Raw genomic sequence first — 18,830 nt, 5'->3', positions numbered from 1 at the left:
TATTTGATTTGGAGGGGATAAACAAGTAAGTTATTTTTCCTTGCATGTTCATAAGAAAGTTCCTGATTTGGAATTGTAGCTATTTATGTTGATGTTACAGACATGATGTGTACTCTTGATGTAATAAGAGACCTTAAAAGCTATTTAAAATCCGAAATTGAGATGAAAATCTAGGGAAAGCTCGATTGAACACTAAGCTTGTGGTATATTATTCCACCAGTTTGCATATTTCTAAAGTTGTCAGGCAATTTAATAAAGACATGCATCCTAATAGCACTCCCATGATTGGTCGAGGTTCAAATGTAAGTAAGTGACCATTTCATATAAAGGAAGATGACGAAGATGTGTTGGGGATGAAATTCCCATATCTAAGTACAATATATGCATTGTTGTACTTAGTATAGTACTATACTCGATTAAATTTTACATCCTCATGGAACTTGTTAGCTATATATAGCTCAACGCCAACACAACGTCATTGTAATGGTACAATGAATGTAATCATGTACTTAAAAGTAACCGTTGACATGAATTTATTTTATCCCAGCAAAGACATAAAAATGAATGCTAAAGGAACTGCAATCCAAAGGTTGTTGATTATGAAGGAACAATAATCTCTTCTCCAATGAAAGTAATCAGGGGGAGATATGGTAGACTATTTTCTAAGTCATTACCGATATTCAGTTTCGGAAAGTACATGACTAAAGAAACTGTATGGAACAACTCTGAAAGTAATCAGGGGGAGATGCCGACATCAGGGGGAGGATCCAAGGATATGATGTCGACATATTTTACTTCGAAATTGAGTTGTGTTGTACTATTTTTCCTTTCGATCGAGAATTGTTATCCCCAAAGGGATTTGTTACTCGACAAGGTTTTTAACGAGACAACACTAAAAACATCAAGTTATGTTGAACGTTAAAGACATAGAGATCGCGTTGATATTACTGAAAATATCCGAATCAAAGAAATGAAACGCGATATTCTCTTAAGCAACGTAACTTCCAGAATCAACAACATGGTCTTATAAACATTCAAGTTACCAAAGTAAAGTGTAATAAACTCCTTTTGAATGCATTAGACTGATGAAAATTATCTGACATCAGGGGGAGCATCTAATGGTGTGTTGAACTATTTTCCTTCACCGAGGTTGCTTTTTCCCACAGGGTTTTGTTACTCGGAAAGGTTTTTAATGAGGCAACATATTTGAGTATATATATGTTATAAGTTTGCTTAATATCGTACTCTTTTTCTTTAGTTCAAGTTTTGTCCCTATGGGTTTTCTTGACGAAGTTTTAACGAGGCAATTAACTTAGACTCGTCGATCTTTGAAAATCGTACTGCATGTGATGAACTACATGTAAAGTACGTGATAACATGTGAAGTACTACATGTGAAGAGTTTTACCAAGGTTTTATCTCATTGGGTTTTTCCTTATCAAAATTTTAATGAGGCAATGGACTCCGGCACAAGTCATCAAGGAGAACGACATTTGAAGAACTATATGTAAAGCATTATGTATAAAGTTTTGTTATTGAACCGCACAAGGGGGAGTGTTACAGGGCCTATGTCACATGGATGTGCGGTCCAACTAGATTCCTAGGTTTGTATATAAGGGAAACTATGTAATGATTCTATATTATTCTCCTAATAATATTGTTCTTCTCTTTCTTCTTATCTTTCCCTGTTTCATTCATAATTCTCCTAAAACAATAACAAACTAGTACTAAACACATCCTCCAAATTTTTTGAGAACATAAACAGATTTTCAGACATATATTTACAGTAACTAAAAGATGTCTTTTCAAACTAACAGTTTAAATAAATTAGCAGACCTACACAGAGCAACTAAATTACTTACCAGCATATGTTAAACTACACCTAAGTGTGTTCGCACTAATCTAATGGTTCAACAGAATCTTGTAGGTTGAGTACCTCTTCGACTGAGTCTGTAAGTTCTTGAACTTGCTTACCTTTTATTGGTTCAACAGAATCTTGTATGTTGAGTACCTCTTCGACTGAGTCTGTAAGTTCTTGAACTTGCTTACCTTGTAATGGTTCAACAAAATCTTGTATGTTGAGTACCTCTTCGACCGAGTCTGTGAGTTATTGAACTTGATTACCTTCTTCCAAAGTTGGTTTCCACGAACCGAATTCAGCTAACATCTTGACAACAATCTTCACTGTCTTCCTGTTTATGTTCTCATGGTATTGGATCTTCTTACCATCTAGATCCCAGCAGTCTCCACGCTTCACCAAGCACTTCATGAACTGCTTTGGTACCGTGTAGTGGTCTAAAATTGTGATTACTGGTTCACCTGTCTCAACATCTTTTATACCCATTTGGTTCAGGACTGGAGTCAATGTTTGGACCATGACATTGTACTGCTCGTTGTATCTTTTGTAATGATAAATAGTGTTGAAGATCAACCACCTTCTACCTATCAATGTAAGAAGACCTAATGGAAGGGTTTCTGATCCGGGTCTTGTAGACACATCGGTATCAACAATATTGCGTCATTGTCATCCACTGGGTAATTTTTCCTCAACATATCTGGAATCCCACTTGTTTTCCACTTTATTTGCATCTTTGCTTGCTACTGCACACCTCATTATTTGCTGCATCATTTTCTTGGCATTTAGTTTGTTTTTGACAGATAACAACAATAATTCATTCATTTATGCATCATGTATACTTGAACCATCCCTAGTACACTAAATTGTTTCATCTCACCTAAATAAGGTTTCAACTACGATAATGTAGAACTAAATAAGTTTATGTAACAAGTTATTCAAAAGACAGATTAAGAGTTTTCGTTACTTACATAACAATTTGTAAACATAATTAAGTGCTTCTTCCCATAGTATGCCGGCTTAGATGGATTTTGCGTATTTGATTGCAGCATGTTGGTGTAGTAGTCAACAATCTCACTGTTAATGTTCTGGTTATCCATTAGATATTGGAGATGCCTTCCATAGACGATCTCTTCCAGTACATTGTTGAAATAAAAGGTACATGCTCTGGTACTGCATATGGAAAGATTACTTCCTGACATAATATAACATAATATTTGCTGAAGCATTACATATTAGAAAATTCTAACTGCAACTTGGATTTTACAATCGTTTTTTCGCAGATATTGCATGGCATCAACTTTCACTGTTTATACCTATAAATAAACAGGCAATTTGTAACATAGTTAGTACCATTGTTTTGCTTGCTTAGAGAATGGACGAAGGACCTCTTGTACCGCCATGGTGCGGGATTTCCAGAGGTTGAGGTTTTCTGGCTTCTTCAGCGGTTTTGGCTTAGGTGGCGTCACATCAACGTGATCATCAAGGTCGATTACTATCGGTTCTTCTTCAACACCTCCCCCTTTCTTCTTTCCTTTTCCTCCTCTGGTCCTCTTCTTCCCTTTATCATCAGGTGTGTATTTATCAGGCGCATTCCTTGATGGACTTGTGTTATACCTCCTTGCTCTTCCAGTAACTTCAGACTGATTCCTTTGCCTTTGCGTCGCTTCAGAATCATCATCGTCTTGGGTGGTGTCTTCCTCTTAAGTTGTTCCATAATAAAACTTTAAGGCCTTCCAACATATTATCATCATATGGAGTTTTAGAATCACCCTATTTTGTTTTCTGTGTAGGAGTATATTCCGTTTGTTGAGTCGGAGCATCTTCCATCTTTTCTGGAGGAGTAGGAGTTAATATTCCGGCAGTGATAGCAACGAAGCTTGGGAAGGTTGGGGTAGTACCTGCAGGCAAATAATCCGATTAGATTAACAGGCAAGAGTCTTATGTAAACAGTATCAACATATTATTGTTGACTCATTGTTTTTTGGAAGTTCAAATTCTACGATCCGTCACACAGTCAGACTCAATCACGGAAAATATTTCCAAGAGTTATATCTTTGTTTCTCAATGTAATCAGCAAATCAAACAGATAGAAATCTGCGAGCCTGATTATTATGAGAAACAACTTCAACGGTACCAAAGACCAATGTTCAAGTGACAATCAATTTCAATCAACAATTAAAGGTTGGATTTACCAATTGATTGAACTACGCACAACCTGTGATATTTCAATTATATAGTAAATATAACGCAGAAAATAAACAACACATACAATGGAGTTTTGTTAACGAGGAAACCGCAAATGCAGAAAAACCCCAGGACCTAATCCAGATTTGAATATCACATTGTATTAAGCCGCTACAGACTCTAGCCTATAAAAAGTTAACTTCGAACTGGAACCTAACTAATGTCACATTGATTAAGGTACAGCCGCGTTCCTTACGTCTCTGAATCCCAGCAGGACTCTACGCACTTGATTCTCTTAGCTGATCTCACCCACAACTAAGAGTTGCTACGACCCAAAGTCGAAGACTTGATAAACAAATTTGTCTCCCACAAAAGTCTATTTTAATATATAAATATGTCTCCACAGAAATACCTACGAAGTTTGTTCCGTCTTTTAATAAATCAAGGTGAACAAGAACCAATTCATAATCCGGTCTTATATTCCCGAATAACAACCTAGAAATATCAATCATCTCACAGTAACTTAACTATATGGTAGTAGAACCAGTTACTGTGGAATCACAAAGAATAAGACGAAGAGATTTGTGATTACTTTTTTATATCTTACCTATCAGAGATAAATCTCGAGCAAATCTTAGAGAAGATAGTACTCAATACGATAGAACAAGTAAGATCTGAACAAGCAACTACAGAGAAAATAGTTGGGTCTGGATTCAGAATCCCAATGAAGTCTTTACGTCGTTAACCTATAATGGTTTTAGGAAAAACCTAGGTTAAAGGAAAATCGACTCTAGTCGCAACTAGTATCACATAGGAGGTGTGGGGATTAGGTTTCCTAGTTTCTAGAGTTCTCCCTTATATAGTCTTCAAATCAGGGTTTGATAACTTTGGAACAAAACAATCAATATTCACGGCTAGATGAAACCTGATTTAAGATTCAAGCTTGTTAGAGCACTGCTCGGTCGAACTCGCAAGCGTTGCTATCTCAAGATTGTTGTCAAGTTTAGTTGCCAAAACTCTAAGTCTTGATTTCTAGTCTACTTATAGCTAAGTCTCGGATTATGATAGAAAGTGTAGTTGAACATTAGACTTCACGACGTTCATCGATTTAAGAAGAAGAACTACTAAGGGGAGCTTGTGGAACTTCATCAAAAAAAGGTATGTGGAGACTTGAACTCATCTATCACTCAAAAGTATATCTACTCTATCTCCTATATAGACTTCAATTATACACATTTGATATTTCGAGCCGAGTTTCACTCGCTTACATATTTCTCGAAATATGTGTTGGTAAGCTTTCGCTTAACCAAGTTCATCTTATATTATTGACGAAAGTCAAAAGATGATCATGTGAAAATCGCATGGTAATATCTTACATGATTTGTGTGAGACAATCATTTGATGTAGACTCATAATGTTTCGTATTGACCATTCGACCACTTGGAAAATGCTTTGAAGCTAATAGTTTGTGTGAGACAGTTATTGTCGTCTTTCGAGAATGTTTCAATGTTTGAAATGAAAGTTTAGAACAATTGGATATAAGCACAGTATGTGTAATTTCATATGTGTAATCCAATACCGGGAACCATGTCATGCATACCCGTATGCGTACTGTTTGGTTTAGTTAAGGTCCGAGATCTCAGTACGCATACCGGTACACGTACTGGCGTGCGGTTCAAGTTCCGGGACTTTACTGAGTTTGTGGTATGCGTACCAGTTCGCGTACTAGCGAATCCAAACTTAGTCCGACCACTAAGGTATGCATACCCGTTTGCATTCTTTAGTGGGTTATGTTCTAAAATTGGTTTTTTTATGAACTAGTACATTTATGTATTAAGGAATGCAATCTTTTGCAAAACGTGGCTATAATGTTCATGACTTAATTTAAGTTAATCAAAATTGATTTTGCTTCAATTATGTCTTGTATACTTCTATGAGAATATAAACAATTGAACAACTCTAGAACTAGTTTTATTTGAGCCATTTGAACTAGTTATGGTTAAGATGAATATGGTTGATATGAAAGTGTTCATATGGTTAACTCCGGTTAACTATTATTGAGCAAACAAAGGTGTACACGTTTAGGTACGATTACTCTTATCTAAATGAAGTCACTTTTTATTTGTGTGTAGCAAGCTAAGTTCGATCTAACAGTTGAAAGATATTAGCTTGAGTCTAATCAGGTTTTCATATAACGGTGAATATTAAATGCTTCGTGGAGATACTTAGTGGTCACTGCCAATTTCGACTCCGTTGGGGAGAGACTTAGTGGTTGTAAAACCCCATACTCCATTTATTTATTCAACTGCCCACATGACTTACTTACTTTCTCATCATGAGTGCATTGCAACTTTTCATGTGATGTATTCTCCCATACCCAAACCCTAGTGAATATTCCCTCATGTGACATTATTGATGTCTCGAGTATGGTTAAGTCTATACTATAGACATGTATTTATTTGGTCAGACGTGCATATTGATGAATCTATCATTTTTCTCGATAATGAGTCTGACATGCTTTATAGAGACTCGTTATTATGTCGAATAAAGTATAAAGTGTTTGCTAAGACAAGCAAAGATGCTAATATACCATAGATGTAGAGAGTATGACAGAATTTTGTATTAGTAGTATTAGCATATTACGGTGTCATACGAGGCAACAATAAAAAAATGCTTATCTTTCAGAATAAAGTATTTCTTTCTCAATTTAGGTTGCGATATTTTGTCTATAAGAGATGGAATAAACTTTTAATTTAAAGATGATTCAAGGAGATTTGAGTGGAAAAATCAAGTTGTTTTGAAAAAAAATACTAGTTTATGTTGATAGATATTCTTGCCAATTATTCTGAAAATATATCTATTGTTTCCAATGGTGTAGAAGATAGAGCCGTTAGGAATAATGAAGATTACGATCGAGTGTAAAAGGGTTTTTCAAAAAAGAAGGTCAAACGAATATTAGTACCATTTTGCTACGAAAACTAAGTTTCTAAAGTATGAAAATTGAGTTTCGTATGACATCACTTATCCATAACGTGAAATAAATGTGTTCCTCTCTATAGCTAAACCAAACAATTGTGGAATACTCTCACAATTGGGGGATGCTAAAAATAATAATAATAATAAAAGATAATAATTTATGAAGTTATTTAAGAACCCCTTATCCGATTTTTTTCGTTGTAATGGCTAAGTTACCCTTAAGTATCCCGCAACTAATATGTTGACAGTGGGCATTGGAAAGTATTATCCGAGCTAACCATGGCCAATTTCAAGGAAGAGAGTTCAATGTTCACACAATTGTACAAACAACAGTCGACATTGGTTCAAATGTAATCGACATTGATAACTAACAAAGTCAGTATTGGAATCATGTATATCGAGTATATCGACTCATAATATGCAAAAATACCCATGTAACTTAATTTCAGTCGTATTGAATTTAACCTACAAACAATGCCGACTAACACAATCGGTATTGGTTTCGTCAACAACACAATACCGTCTATAAAAGTCGCCATTGCATTCAAACTAATACCAGTGCCGACAAATATGGTCAGTGAAGTTGTTCAACATAAGGAAGCATAATTTTAAATCCATACTTTAATTACTTTATCAAGCTCTAATTTCTTCAATTAGAATCCCATGTTGAGGAGTCGGCAAGCAATTTTAAACCCTAACGATGATCAGGTTGAATCGAGCAGGAGAAACCTAAAACAAGAAGCAATAAAAACATAAAAATAAGAATAACTACTGTAAAAGATGAACAAGAACAAGATACTGTCAACTTTTTTAGAAGAAATCATCATCGAAATCCTTTCGAGGTTACCATCGATATCACTCTCAAAATTCAGGTGCGTATCCAAATCTTGGAACCTCTTATTTAATGATCATAAATTGATCATCTTGATTATGAAAAACAATATTGTCACTAAGAGGTGGGAACCTAATATACTATCATCAGTATCCAATGATATTGCTTCATATATTTGAGGGGATACCAAATTAAAAATACCCCTTAGCCAAAATCTAGTCTCATATAACCGTGAATATCACCAATTTATGAGAATATTCCCAATTATGCCTCTAAATAAAGGGACGTCTCTAAATAAAGGGACACTGTGGTTGGCATTCATTATAATTGTGAGCTGTAGCTAAGTCAAAACACCTCCCCAATAGTATTTGGCCTAATAGATTTTAGTAGGAACATTTTTTTCTTTCTTTTTGAGAAAGATAGTACTTCCGAGTTTTGGATAAGTCGGACATGGTCTGTTGGCATTCCATAAACCCAGTCTCATGGAGCTAGGGAGAGCGACGAAAGTATTTCATTCTGGGATAGATAGAATGTGCGCTAAAGCACGATCCGTATGAAATTTATAATAAAAAACTACCGTAGATAAAACATACAATATGCGGTTCAGATTTATCCACAAATACGGAGAAAAACCAAAAGTTAGCGCGCTAGGATTACGATCCGTGCTATACATCTTAAATGAATTACAACCCTTGATAAACTTTTAGCGATCCGTATGAGACTTATATCATTCACAGCCGTCGATAATAATATTCGTGATCCGAGTAAAACATTTTAAAGTAATAATACTCGTCGATAAACATTACAGTAAACGATCAAGATTGATTACTAATCCCACCTAATACTTATCATTGTTCTCACTTCTCACTATAAATACCAACCCCGAGTCCCCATTTTCGCTCACAATTCACAAATCAATTTCTATCTCTTCTCAATTTCCCTCTCTGAAATACAATAACAAACTAGATCTCTAATTTCTTATACCAATGGCTCGAACCAAGCAAACCGCTAGGAAATCAACTGGAGGAAAGGCACCAAGGAAGCAATTAGCAACCAAAGCTGCTAGGAAATCTGCACCAGCAACCGGAGGAGTCAAGAAACCCCACAGATTCAGGCCAGGAACTGTTGCTCTAAGAGAAATCAGGAAGTACCAGAAGAGTACCGAGCTTTTGATCCGTAAACTTCCATTTCAGCGTCTGGTTCGTGAAATTGCTCAGGATTTCAAGACTGATCTGAGATTCCAGAGTTCTGCAGTTGCAGCCCTTCAAGAAGCAGCTGAAGCTTACCTTGTTGGACTATTTGAAGACACTAATCTTTGTGCAATTCATGCTAAGAGGGTTACCATCATGCCTAAGGATATCCAGCTTGCTCGTAGAATCAGAGGTGAGCGTGCTTAAAGGAGATTAAGAAGGTCTTTCAACCTCTTACTGGGTTTATGTAAATGTTTTGGGGGTTTCTATGGCAGTACGGGATTGTTGTTTTAAAAATCTCTTTATTTATGTTCACTGTGTAGTTTCAGATCTGATGAAATGAAAAAAATTAGTTTATGTTATTTTCTGTCCTGAAAGTTTCGCTATTGAAAGTCTAATCTTTCGTAATAGATATTTTGGTGGTTTTACTTTCACACACTCGTTGATATTAGGGTTTGAATGTTGAATTGAATCCTTTCACACACTCGTAATAGATCTGTTAGTTCTCCACTTAACTTTACCAAGCGTGTCTTCTCGTAGAATTAAATCCCTAGTTTTCCAATTGCACGATAGTCTGACCTAAAGCATATTACGCCACTTAAATCAATCATCTCTTCTCTAACTTAAAAACCCGCGAAAGATTATGTCGATCTTCTCTCTGGTTTTGGTATCTCGGTTGATATAAGGTCAAGACAGTGTAATCTCCTTCTAAAAGACTTCTTAATTGAATTTACGGTTTCTGAAATGCTAGTATCATTTTCCTTAAAAATCTCTGTGGCTAACCTATTCATTCTAATTGATTATCTTTTTATCTGCTATTTTGGTTAGTGGCTTCAACAGATTGAATTTGAAATTTATTGCTTTCATTCAGAATGAGATTGAGACAAGCAGCACATACTGTAAGCAAAGAATTGTGAGGCATATATATTTATGTTCATAGACAGTTCAAAATTATAGTATTCGTTTGTTAGATAAATGAATTTCCTAGCCAGTATTCTTGTCGTATTGCAGTCAACCACATTTGCAGTTGATCGGAGATCCCCTTCAGGAATATCAGGATTGACAGCAAGGAGGGTTCCACCAGCTAGAGGTTGAGAAGAATGAGATTTCATCATCTAGTCCAACTCTTCTGCTAGTACACTACAGCCTTCATGGGTTCTTCTCTTGGCAAGTAATAAGTTTTCCAATACACATTGAATCACTTTGATCCGTTAATTTGATTTTCTTAGATACTTGGAATTATGCTAAGCTCAATGAGTTAGAATTCTCTTGCTAATTTTTATATACATATGTCTATGCATTCTGGTTCATATGAGAATTGTAATCAAAGGGAAGCTATGCATTCAGCTTTAATTCCTAGCACAATTACCTGATATATTTAATCTTTCTTGCTACGGACCTACGGTAGGTTTTTCGGCAGGTCTCTCCAAGCATAGTCACTACAAAACTCAGATAAGCATTGTTGCTTGGCATATGTGTCTGTGTGTGTCAAAGAATGGTGTTAGGAATGCACACTGTTTCTGTTTTCGATTTGTGAAGTAACTGCAGTTTCTGTGCTAGAACTGGAATTCGCAGCATGTTCTCAAGGCGGTGATTTCAATAATTCTATACTGACTTATGTAGTTTTCAAGAAGCAACTGGAGTAAGTGTCGGAAGAACAAAGAAAGACGAGAGATACAACATAGCTTATTTGAGAAAGCTACATCCTGTAGAAAGGCAGGCAATATTACTTAAAAGTAAAAAGGATAATTGCAGTCCTCAGGACTCATCTATTATGACTAACCCCAGAATAAGCTTATCTGAAAAATGCCGTAGTTTCTTCGGAGATAAATGGTTTGCAGATATTGTTAACGTTTAACCCTCTCCTTGGATTTGTTTGCCTTGTCTTGTCTTTGTTCCCTTAATGTTCTATTGGTTTTGATAATTGAATGATTCGTTCTGCTGTGGCATGGGTAGCTCTAAGTTTTGACCGATGATACTACCCAGCTTGGTGATTAAAGATGGGGAATTCGTATACGTCACTGAGAATTTAAACTTACTTTTCCTACTATGCACTGTAGAGCATTTGGTTATCTCTCTGAAATGTAAAATATCAGGCCACCTATATGTGAAATATGGAAGTTTGTATCTTCTGGATTGTCTTCTGCTAGTTTTATTGGTTTCATTAGCTTGAAGTTGTTTCCCAAGATTATGGAGCTTCTGCTGCTTAGTTTTGAATGAGTAATGATCTGCGTGTACGTGGCAGAGTGCTGTATAAATTATGGCAGTATTTGCATCATGATTTCCCAATTTATATTTTGTTTGGTCTTCTATCTTGCTTCCATCTTCATTAAGTTTTATCACTGTATGTTAGCAAATAAAATCATAGAAAATAACTGAATATAAGGTTGTTGTACATGCTGAGATCGATTGTTCATGTGATTAATTTTGTCGTCCAACTGACATATGTGTCATTCATTATGCAGGAATGCAATCTGAAATGCTCATGTTGCTCTTGCATCTGGCCAGGTATCTTCTGAACATATACAGAGTAGTTGCTATTCCTTATCTGTTTTCAGGATGGCTGCGACCATTAAAGTACATGGTAATATCTTTTACATATTGCTGACCTTCATCTTATCTTGTCTTTGAATTACTTGATTGTTGTCTTTTCTGAGTTGTAAAGCTTTTGTAAGGCTAAACCGACAAAGTTCTATGGACTAAGTCAGAACTGCAGTATCTGATATCTGTAACTGACTGCATATGTATCTCTTCAATTACAATCCGTTCGAATGGGAGAAAATATTTGTATAACCACTAAGCTTTATTTCGTTTTTTATTGCAGATGATAAACTGAATGGGGAAGTTACTCCATCTCTCATTTAAGAGCTACTGGAGAATAAGGAGATAGATAAAGAAGATGAACATTAAAGCTTTTAGAAATCCAGAGTATAAAATGCTTAGTCTTAATTATACATATACCTTGTTTTGTTGTTTCGTGTTTCAACTCTATTATTTGTTCGAGTAATTCAACTCTCTCACATTTTGGTTATTGATATTTTTAGTCTTATAGTTGTCTTTTCAAACAACAACAGGACACATAAGCAATGGCTCTTGGGTAATGTTACTAGAGAAAGCAAAGAAGCAATTCCGTCCTGCAAACAGGGAGGACTAGTGATAAACTGGTTATAATAGAGAATCATAAGGAATGGGAAAAGCTCTCTTCAGTGAGCCAGGTTAATACTGCATATGACAGTATGACTCCTGTTTCAGGGTTTGAATCATTTAGCGAGGTAAATGCATTACATGTAACATGATATTGTCGGAGCTCTCCTTTATACCCGTGCTTGTTTCCGTGTGCTCGGCTCTTGTATTTATTGATCTTGTGCAAACAATTTGTTTGGTTCGATCTCACTGGTGACAGACTTGCATACATACATTACCTTAAAAAGTTACAGCTGTTTGATTTATTTCTACACGTGTTTGTGAGCTGTGATTTGTACACTGAAAAAATGTGGAAGCCGCAATGACTTTATATAAGAGAGCTAATGAGCTTTCTAGTTCACATGTTCAGAATTCCATTTTTCGGAGTACGAATACTGCATCCCAGAAGTCACTAGATGTTCACATCGAGCTTGGGGTTATGCATATAGAATGTAAGTGCTGAATCTTATGAGCAGAATGTAAACACTGGCCTCCAAACGTGGCTTTCCATCAGCAAATCTTGGCCAATACCGGGATCCAAAAGAACATCTGGCTAGCCTAGCGGGCAATAACCAACTTATTCACTATAGTGAATTTATGAACCCCACAATCATCTTATGCACTATGGTGAACTTATGGGACCCCTTGAAATAGGGCCATCTCTATCTTACAAATGATTTACGTACGAAAAAGGCATACCTATCCGGATCACGAAACAAATAAATTTTCCCACGATGTGTATACGAATATGCGTGTCACACAAATCCGGAAGTTGATATGTAGATATTCCGCTGCGTGTATGAGTACATGTAATACCACTTCAGACATATAATAGTTTTCTCAGTTTGTAAGACTGATAACACTGTTTTGTATTCCGAATATAGTAGTTTTATATTTCTCCAAATCAATTCGAAAATTCCTGAATAACATCAATGACACATATCATTGTTCCAGGCTGTTTCCGAATGATAAACTTGAATCAAGATTTTGATATCTAACAATAAAATGTTCTCCACCGAAATTGATCAAGTATAAACAAATGTTCATTAAGCTTAGTCATTATATTTCGAGAAATTCGTAAACTAAATAATTAGTTCTCGACTCAAAATTCTTGTATATGCAAGCTAGTCTAATTAGTTACGTGACAAACATCTCAAGGATAGAAAAGTGAATATAACTTGAAAAATAGGTGGTTCAGTCTTCACTTACCTTTTGTTGATGAAGTTCTCCAAAAGCTTCGATTGATCTTCGCCTTCAAATGGTAGAACGCACATGATGATTGGTTCGTTTCTCAACTACCTCTATCCCATACCGAGACTTAACTTATTGTAGAATGAAAATCAAGATATAGTTTCGACAACTAAATTTGACAACAAGCTTGAGATAGCAGCACTTGTGAGTTCGACCAAGCAATGCTCTAACAGGTACACATACCAAGTACACGTATCTTAGACAACTGAGTTCTAGAACAAGGTAGGTACGCATACTCAGTACGCGTACCCTAACTTTCCGAATTCGTATAAAGGAGGGAGGTACGCATATCCATTACGAGTACACCAAGGGTCTAAGTTCATGAACGACTAGAGTATACATACCCAGTACGCGTACCCCAACAACCAGATTTCACGGACTGGTCCTTAGGTACGTGTACCCCTACACATACCAACCTATTACGAATTAAGCAAATACTCATAAACTATCATCACAAATACGTTTGGCATTGCTACAAATATCATAAACACTTCTAAGACAACTTTGATCACTAGATCACTTTGTGTTTGTGAAATGTGATTTAAGTCTTGAGTATCACTGAACACGTATGAAAAAGCGGGGGTACAACAACCACACCCAATATTTCGTAAGGCAATCTGTATGGACTAACTCCAATATAATTCCAAGAGAATCAACTAGACAATCAGACTCAATCAAGGAAAATATATCCAAGAGTTATATCTCTGTTTCTCAATGTAATCAACAAATCAAACATAAAGAATCCTCGAGCCTGATTATTATGAAAAACAACTTGAACAGTACCAAAGACCATTGTTCAAGTGTCAATCAATTTCAATCAACAACCAAAGGTTGGATTTAACAATTGATTGAACTACGCACAACCTGTGATATTTCAATTATATAAACAAATATAATGCGTAAAAGAAATAATCACAAACATTAGAAGTTTTTTTAACGAGGAAACCGCAAATGCAGAAAAACCTCGGGACCTAGTCCAGATTTGGACACCACACTGTATTAAGCTGCTACAGACTCTAGCCTGCTACAAGTTAACTTTGGATTGGAATGTAGTTGAGCCCTAACCAATCTCACATTAATAAAGGTACAATCGCGTTCCTTACGTCTCTGAATCTCAGCAGGACTCTACGCACTTGATTCTCTTAGCTGATCTCACCCACAACTAAGAGTTGCTACGAACTAAAGTCGAAGACTTGATAAGCAAATATGTCTCCCACAGAAAAGTATATACTGATAGATAAATCTGTCTCCCACATAAATACCTACGAAGTTTTTGTTCCATCTTTTGATAAATCAAGGTGTACATAAACCAATTGATAACCCGGTCTTATATTCCCGAAGAACAGCCTAGAAATATCAATCACCTCACACTAACTTAACTATATGGTAGTAGAAAAAAGTTATTGTAGAATCACAAAGAATGAGACGAAGAGCTTTGTGATTATTTTTTATATATTACCTATCAGAGATAAATCTTGAGAAAATCTTAGAGAAGATAATACTCAATACGACAAAACAAGTAAGATCAGAACACGCAACTACATAGAAAATAGTTGGGTATGGCTTCAGAATCCCAATGAAGTCTTCAAGTCGTTAACCTATAGTGGTTTCAGGAAAAACCTAGGTTAAAGGAGAATCAACTCTAGTCGCAACTATTATCATATAGGAGGTGTGGGGATTAGGTTTCCCAGTTACTAGAGTTCTCCCTTATATAGTCTTCATATCATGGTTTGATAACTTTGAGACAAAGCAATCAATATCCACCGTTGGGTGAAACCTGATTTAAAATTCAAGCTAATATGTTTCCACTGTTAGATGGTCTTAGCCTGTTACACACAAATAAAATATACTTTCATTTAGATATGGGTAACCGTACCTAAACATGTATATTGAGTTGGCTCAATATAACAGTTAAACGAAGTTAGCCACATGAACACTTTTGTGTTAACCATTGTTGGGCTGTCGTAGGCACAAAAAATTAATAAATACATTTCCCACTAATTAACTGGTAATATAGCGGTAGTAAGAGATCGTTCCCACAAAGAGCTGTGTAATTGATAAGTTATTTGATCAGCAAAATAAAGTAAATAATAATGGGGGGTTTGGTTGTAAGATAAATATAAAGGAAATAATAAAGAAAAGAGATGATTAAGGAATCTTTCGCCGTTACCAAGCGTTAACTGGATTAGAATACTTATCTATTTTTCGTAAGAACCATTCATCACCAACCAGATTCTATCCAACAACCACCAACTAGTAGATCACTCAAGGTGTAATCCAATCGAACGCTCCAAGCTTTGTGAATTTAGGTTGATCCCAGTAGTTAAACTCTTAGATCAAGTTTACTTGCTGGTGTTGTCTTCACACACGATTCCTCCATAGAATCCCTCTGTAAGGTCTCACAATTTCTACTTGTATAGAGAGTTGATCGACGATTACTTATCTCATAACTTCTACTAGCAATAGAACAATCAATAGACTAATCTAATATGCATCCCAAATCAATCTAAGAATCACTCATAAACCCTAGATATAGTAAAGACAAACGATGATGATAAAAACTCTCAATATATTTGTATTAATAATAAATCTTCATGCTTAGAACATTGAATTCATCCAACAAAGGATTTAGCTACTCATATTACAAAGAAGATGAATAATGGTGGTTTTCCCCTAAAGGGGTAAACCCTAGGTTTTGATGTAGAACTTGTGATATGATATCGATCATTCTTTTACATAACCTAATACCTTTTTATAGGTTTATATTACTTGGTCTCCAAGTATTTAGTTCGGTTCAAGAACCCGACCCGAAAATACGACATAAAGACTCCCAAACGTGACCTTAGGCTTTCCAAGAGTAATTATATTCATAGATCTTTTCATCACTTTGTAGCTCCTTTTTGGATGATTCACCTAATTGAAGCAAATAAGAGAAAACAAGAGTAATAATACGAAAATATGCAAGAATAATAGCTAAAGCAAGTATGGAATGAACACTAAAATCATATGAATTATGCACTTATAAACCACATTCATCTTAACATATCTAGATCAAGTGATAATCAAATGAATCTAATTGTGTTACTCATAGAGTTTTTCAATTGTTTATATTCTCGTAGAAGTAGGCAAGGCACAATTGAAGCAAAATCAGATTGATTCAAAAGAATCAGTTCATAAACATTTAGCCACGGTTTGCAAAGATTGCATTCCTTAATATATAAATGTATTTGTTCATGTGTATGAAAACATACTTAACCGATTTTATAACGTAACCACATAAGTTTGCAAACGGGTACGCAAACTTAAGTTCCGGACTTTGATCTTTTCCGACATTTCGCAAAAGGGTATGCATACTGTCGTTCCGGACCGAACTCAGGAGAAACAGTTTGCAAATGGGTACGCAAACTTAGTTCCCGGAATTTGACAGTTAAAACCTTTCGCATATGGGTATGCATACTTGGTTCCCCGACCTGAATTATTCTTACAACAGTTTTCATACGGGCATGCATACTGTGATATATCCAGACAAAGATTAATTTTTCTGAACTCCTATTTCAATCATTGAAACTTTCTTAGAAGACGACAATAGCTGTCTCACACAAACTATTAGCTTATAAGGAATTTTCTAGTGATCGAATGATCAATACGAAATGTTCTGAGTCTACATCAAATGACTTGTCTCACACAAATCATGTAAGATGTTATCAGGTGATTTTCACATGATCATCTTTTGACTTTCGTCAAGAATAACGATGAACATAGTTAAAGCAAAAAGCTTTCCAACACATATTTCGAGAAAGATAAAAGCAAATTAAACTCAGCTCGAAGTATTAAATGTGTATAATGTAAAGTCTATATAGCTATACTATGACAATGTATAACAATGATCGAGAATTATGTTTTCTCATTGTTATAGCTATGGATTTTCAACAACGATGATACTGAACTTACAACCTTTGGGATCATTGGAGTACTTGGAGGTGACGAAGATTTCGAGTAATGTTGAACATTAGACATGTAGAATAGGAGATACAAAATATTTTTATATCTTTTTTATATTCCATATATATTGATAGTTTTGTCACTAAAATTGATAAAGAGGGAGATTTTTAGAGTATTGCTCGGTTGAACTCGCATACGTTTCTATCTCAAGCATGTTTGTCAATGTTAGTGATCAAAACTATAAGTCTTGATTTCTAGTCTACTATAGCTAAGTACCGGACTAGGATAAAAAGTGTAGTTGAGCTCAAGAACTCCATAGCAATCATCATACAAGACGAAGAACTACTCAAGGAACTAGTGGAACTTCATCGACTAAAAGGTATGTGGAGACTTGAACTTATCTATCACTCGAAAGTCTATTTATCTCCTATCTTGAGATGAAAGTCGTTTTGCTATATAGACTTTGATTATACACATTTGGTATTTCGAGCCGAGTTTATCTCGCCTACCTATTTCTCTAAATATGTGTTGGTAAGCTTTCGCTTTAGCCAAGTTCATCTTTACCTAGTGACGAAAGTCATGTCATGTTTCAATCTCTTTGAAAATTTCTTTGACGAGAAATGGTTTGTGAATAACAACTATATAACGTCCTCTAAGAATGTTTCAATGATTGAAATGAGAGTTTAGATTATATAACCATTGTTGGATATAAGCATTGTGTGGCAACACATATATGTATAAGTCCTTATTCCTTGAACCGAAGTTTGCGAAGTTTGTTGATCAAGAGAACCGGAACAAGAGCCGTAAACTCAGTCCCCGAACCCAGTCCACGAACTTGAGTTGGTTATATCTAAATACGATTGTTCTTGGACTTATATTTATTTAAACTAAGGAATGCATTTGCAAACCGTGGCTATAAAGTTCATCAACCAATTCGAGTGAATCAAATCGTTTTTGCTTCGATTGTGTCTTGTATACTTCTATAAGATCTAAGCAATTGAACAACTCTCTAACTAGTTCATTTGAGTCATTTGAACTAGTTATGGTGAAGAAGAATATGGTTGATGTGAAATTACTCATATAGATAACCATTTGGTTAACTATTGTTGAACCAACAAATCTACATGTTTGGGTACGGTTACACAAACCTAGAAACGTGCATTTCATTTGTGTGTAACAAGCTAAGTTTTCGATCTAACAGTTGAAATATATTAGCTTGAATCTAATCAGGTTTTCATCTAACAGTGAATATTGAATGCTTTGTTACCAAGCTAACATTGATTACAAACCCTAATTTGAAAGATTATATGAGGGAGAACTCTAGCAACTAGGAAACCTAATCCCCGCACCTTACATGTGATACTAGTTGTGTAATCTAGAGTCGATTCTCCTTTAACCTCTGGTTTATTCTTCTA

General features: G+C 35.5%; 1 protein-coding gene and 1 long non-coding RNA gene across 2 annotated transcripts; both read left to right on the top strand.

The window, feature by feature from the left end:
- The first annotated feature begins 8,745 nt into the window (after positions 1–8,745).
- On the top strand, positions 8,746–9,416 carry LOC113287430 (histone H3.2). The gene has a single exon (XM_026536192.1). The coding sequence runs from the start codon at positions 8,836–8,838 to the stop codon at positions 9,244–9,246; it is 411 nt and encodes a 136-aa protein (XP_026391977.1). The 5' UTR covers positions 8,746–8,835; the 3' UTR covers positions 9,247–9,416.
- A 1,869-nt stretch (positions 9,417–11,285) lies between these two features.
- Positions 11,286–12,378, top strand: LOC113287431. Its single transcript, XR_003330052.1, has 3 exons — positions 11,286–11,547; positions 11,864–11,967; positions 12,114–12,378. It is a non-coding gene; the product is annotated as an uncharacterized LOC113287431 (long non-coding RNA).
- The last annotated feature ends 6,452 nt before the right edge of the window (positions 12,379–18,830 follow it).

This window comes from Papaver somniferum, chromosome 6, assembly GCF_003573695.1.
Source record: "Papaver somniferum cultivar HN1 chromosome 6, ASM357369v1, whole genome shotgun sequence".
Classification (NCBI taxonomy): Eukaryota; Viridiplantae; Streptophyta; class Magnoliopsida; order Ranunculales; family Papaveraceae; genus Papaver; species Papaver somniferum.
This window is presented reverse-complemented; position numbering and strand designations above follow the sequence as displayed.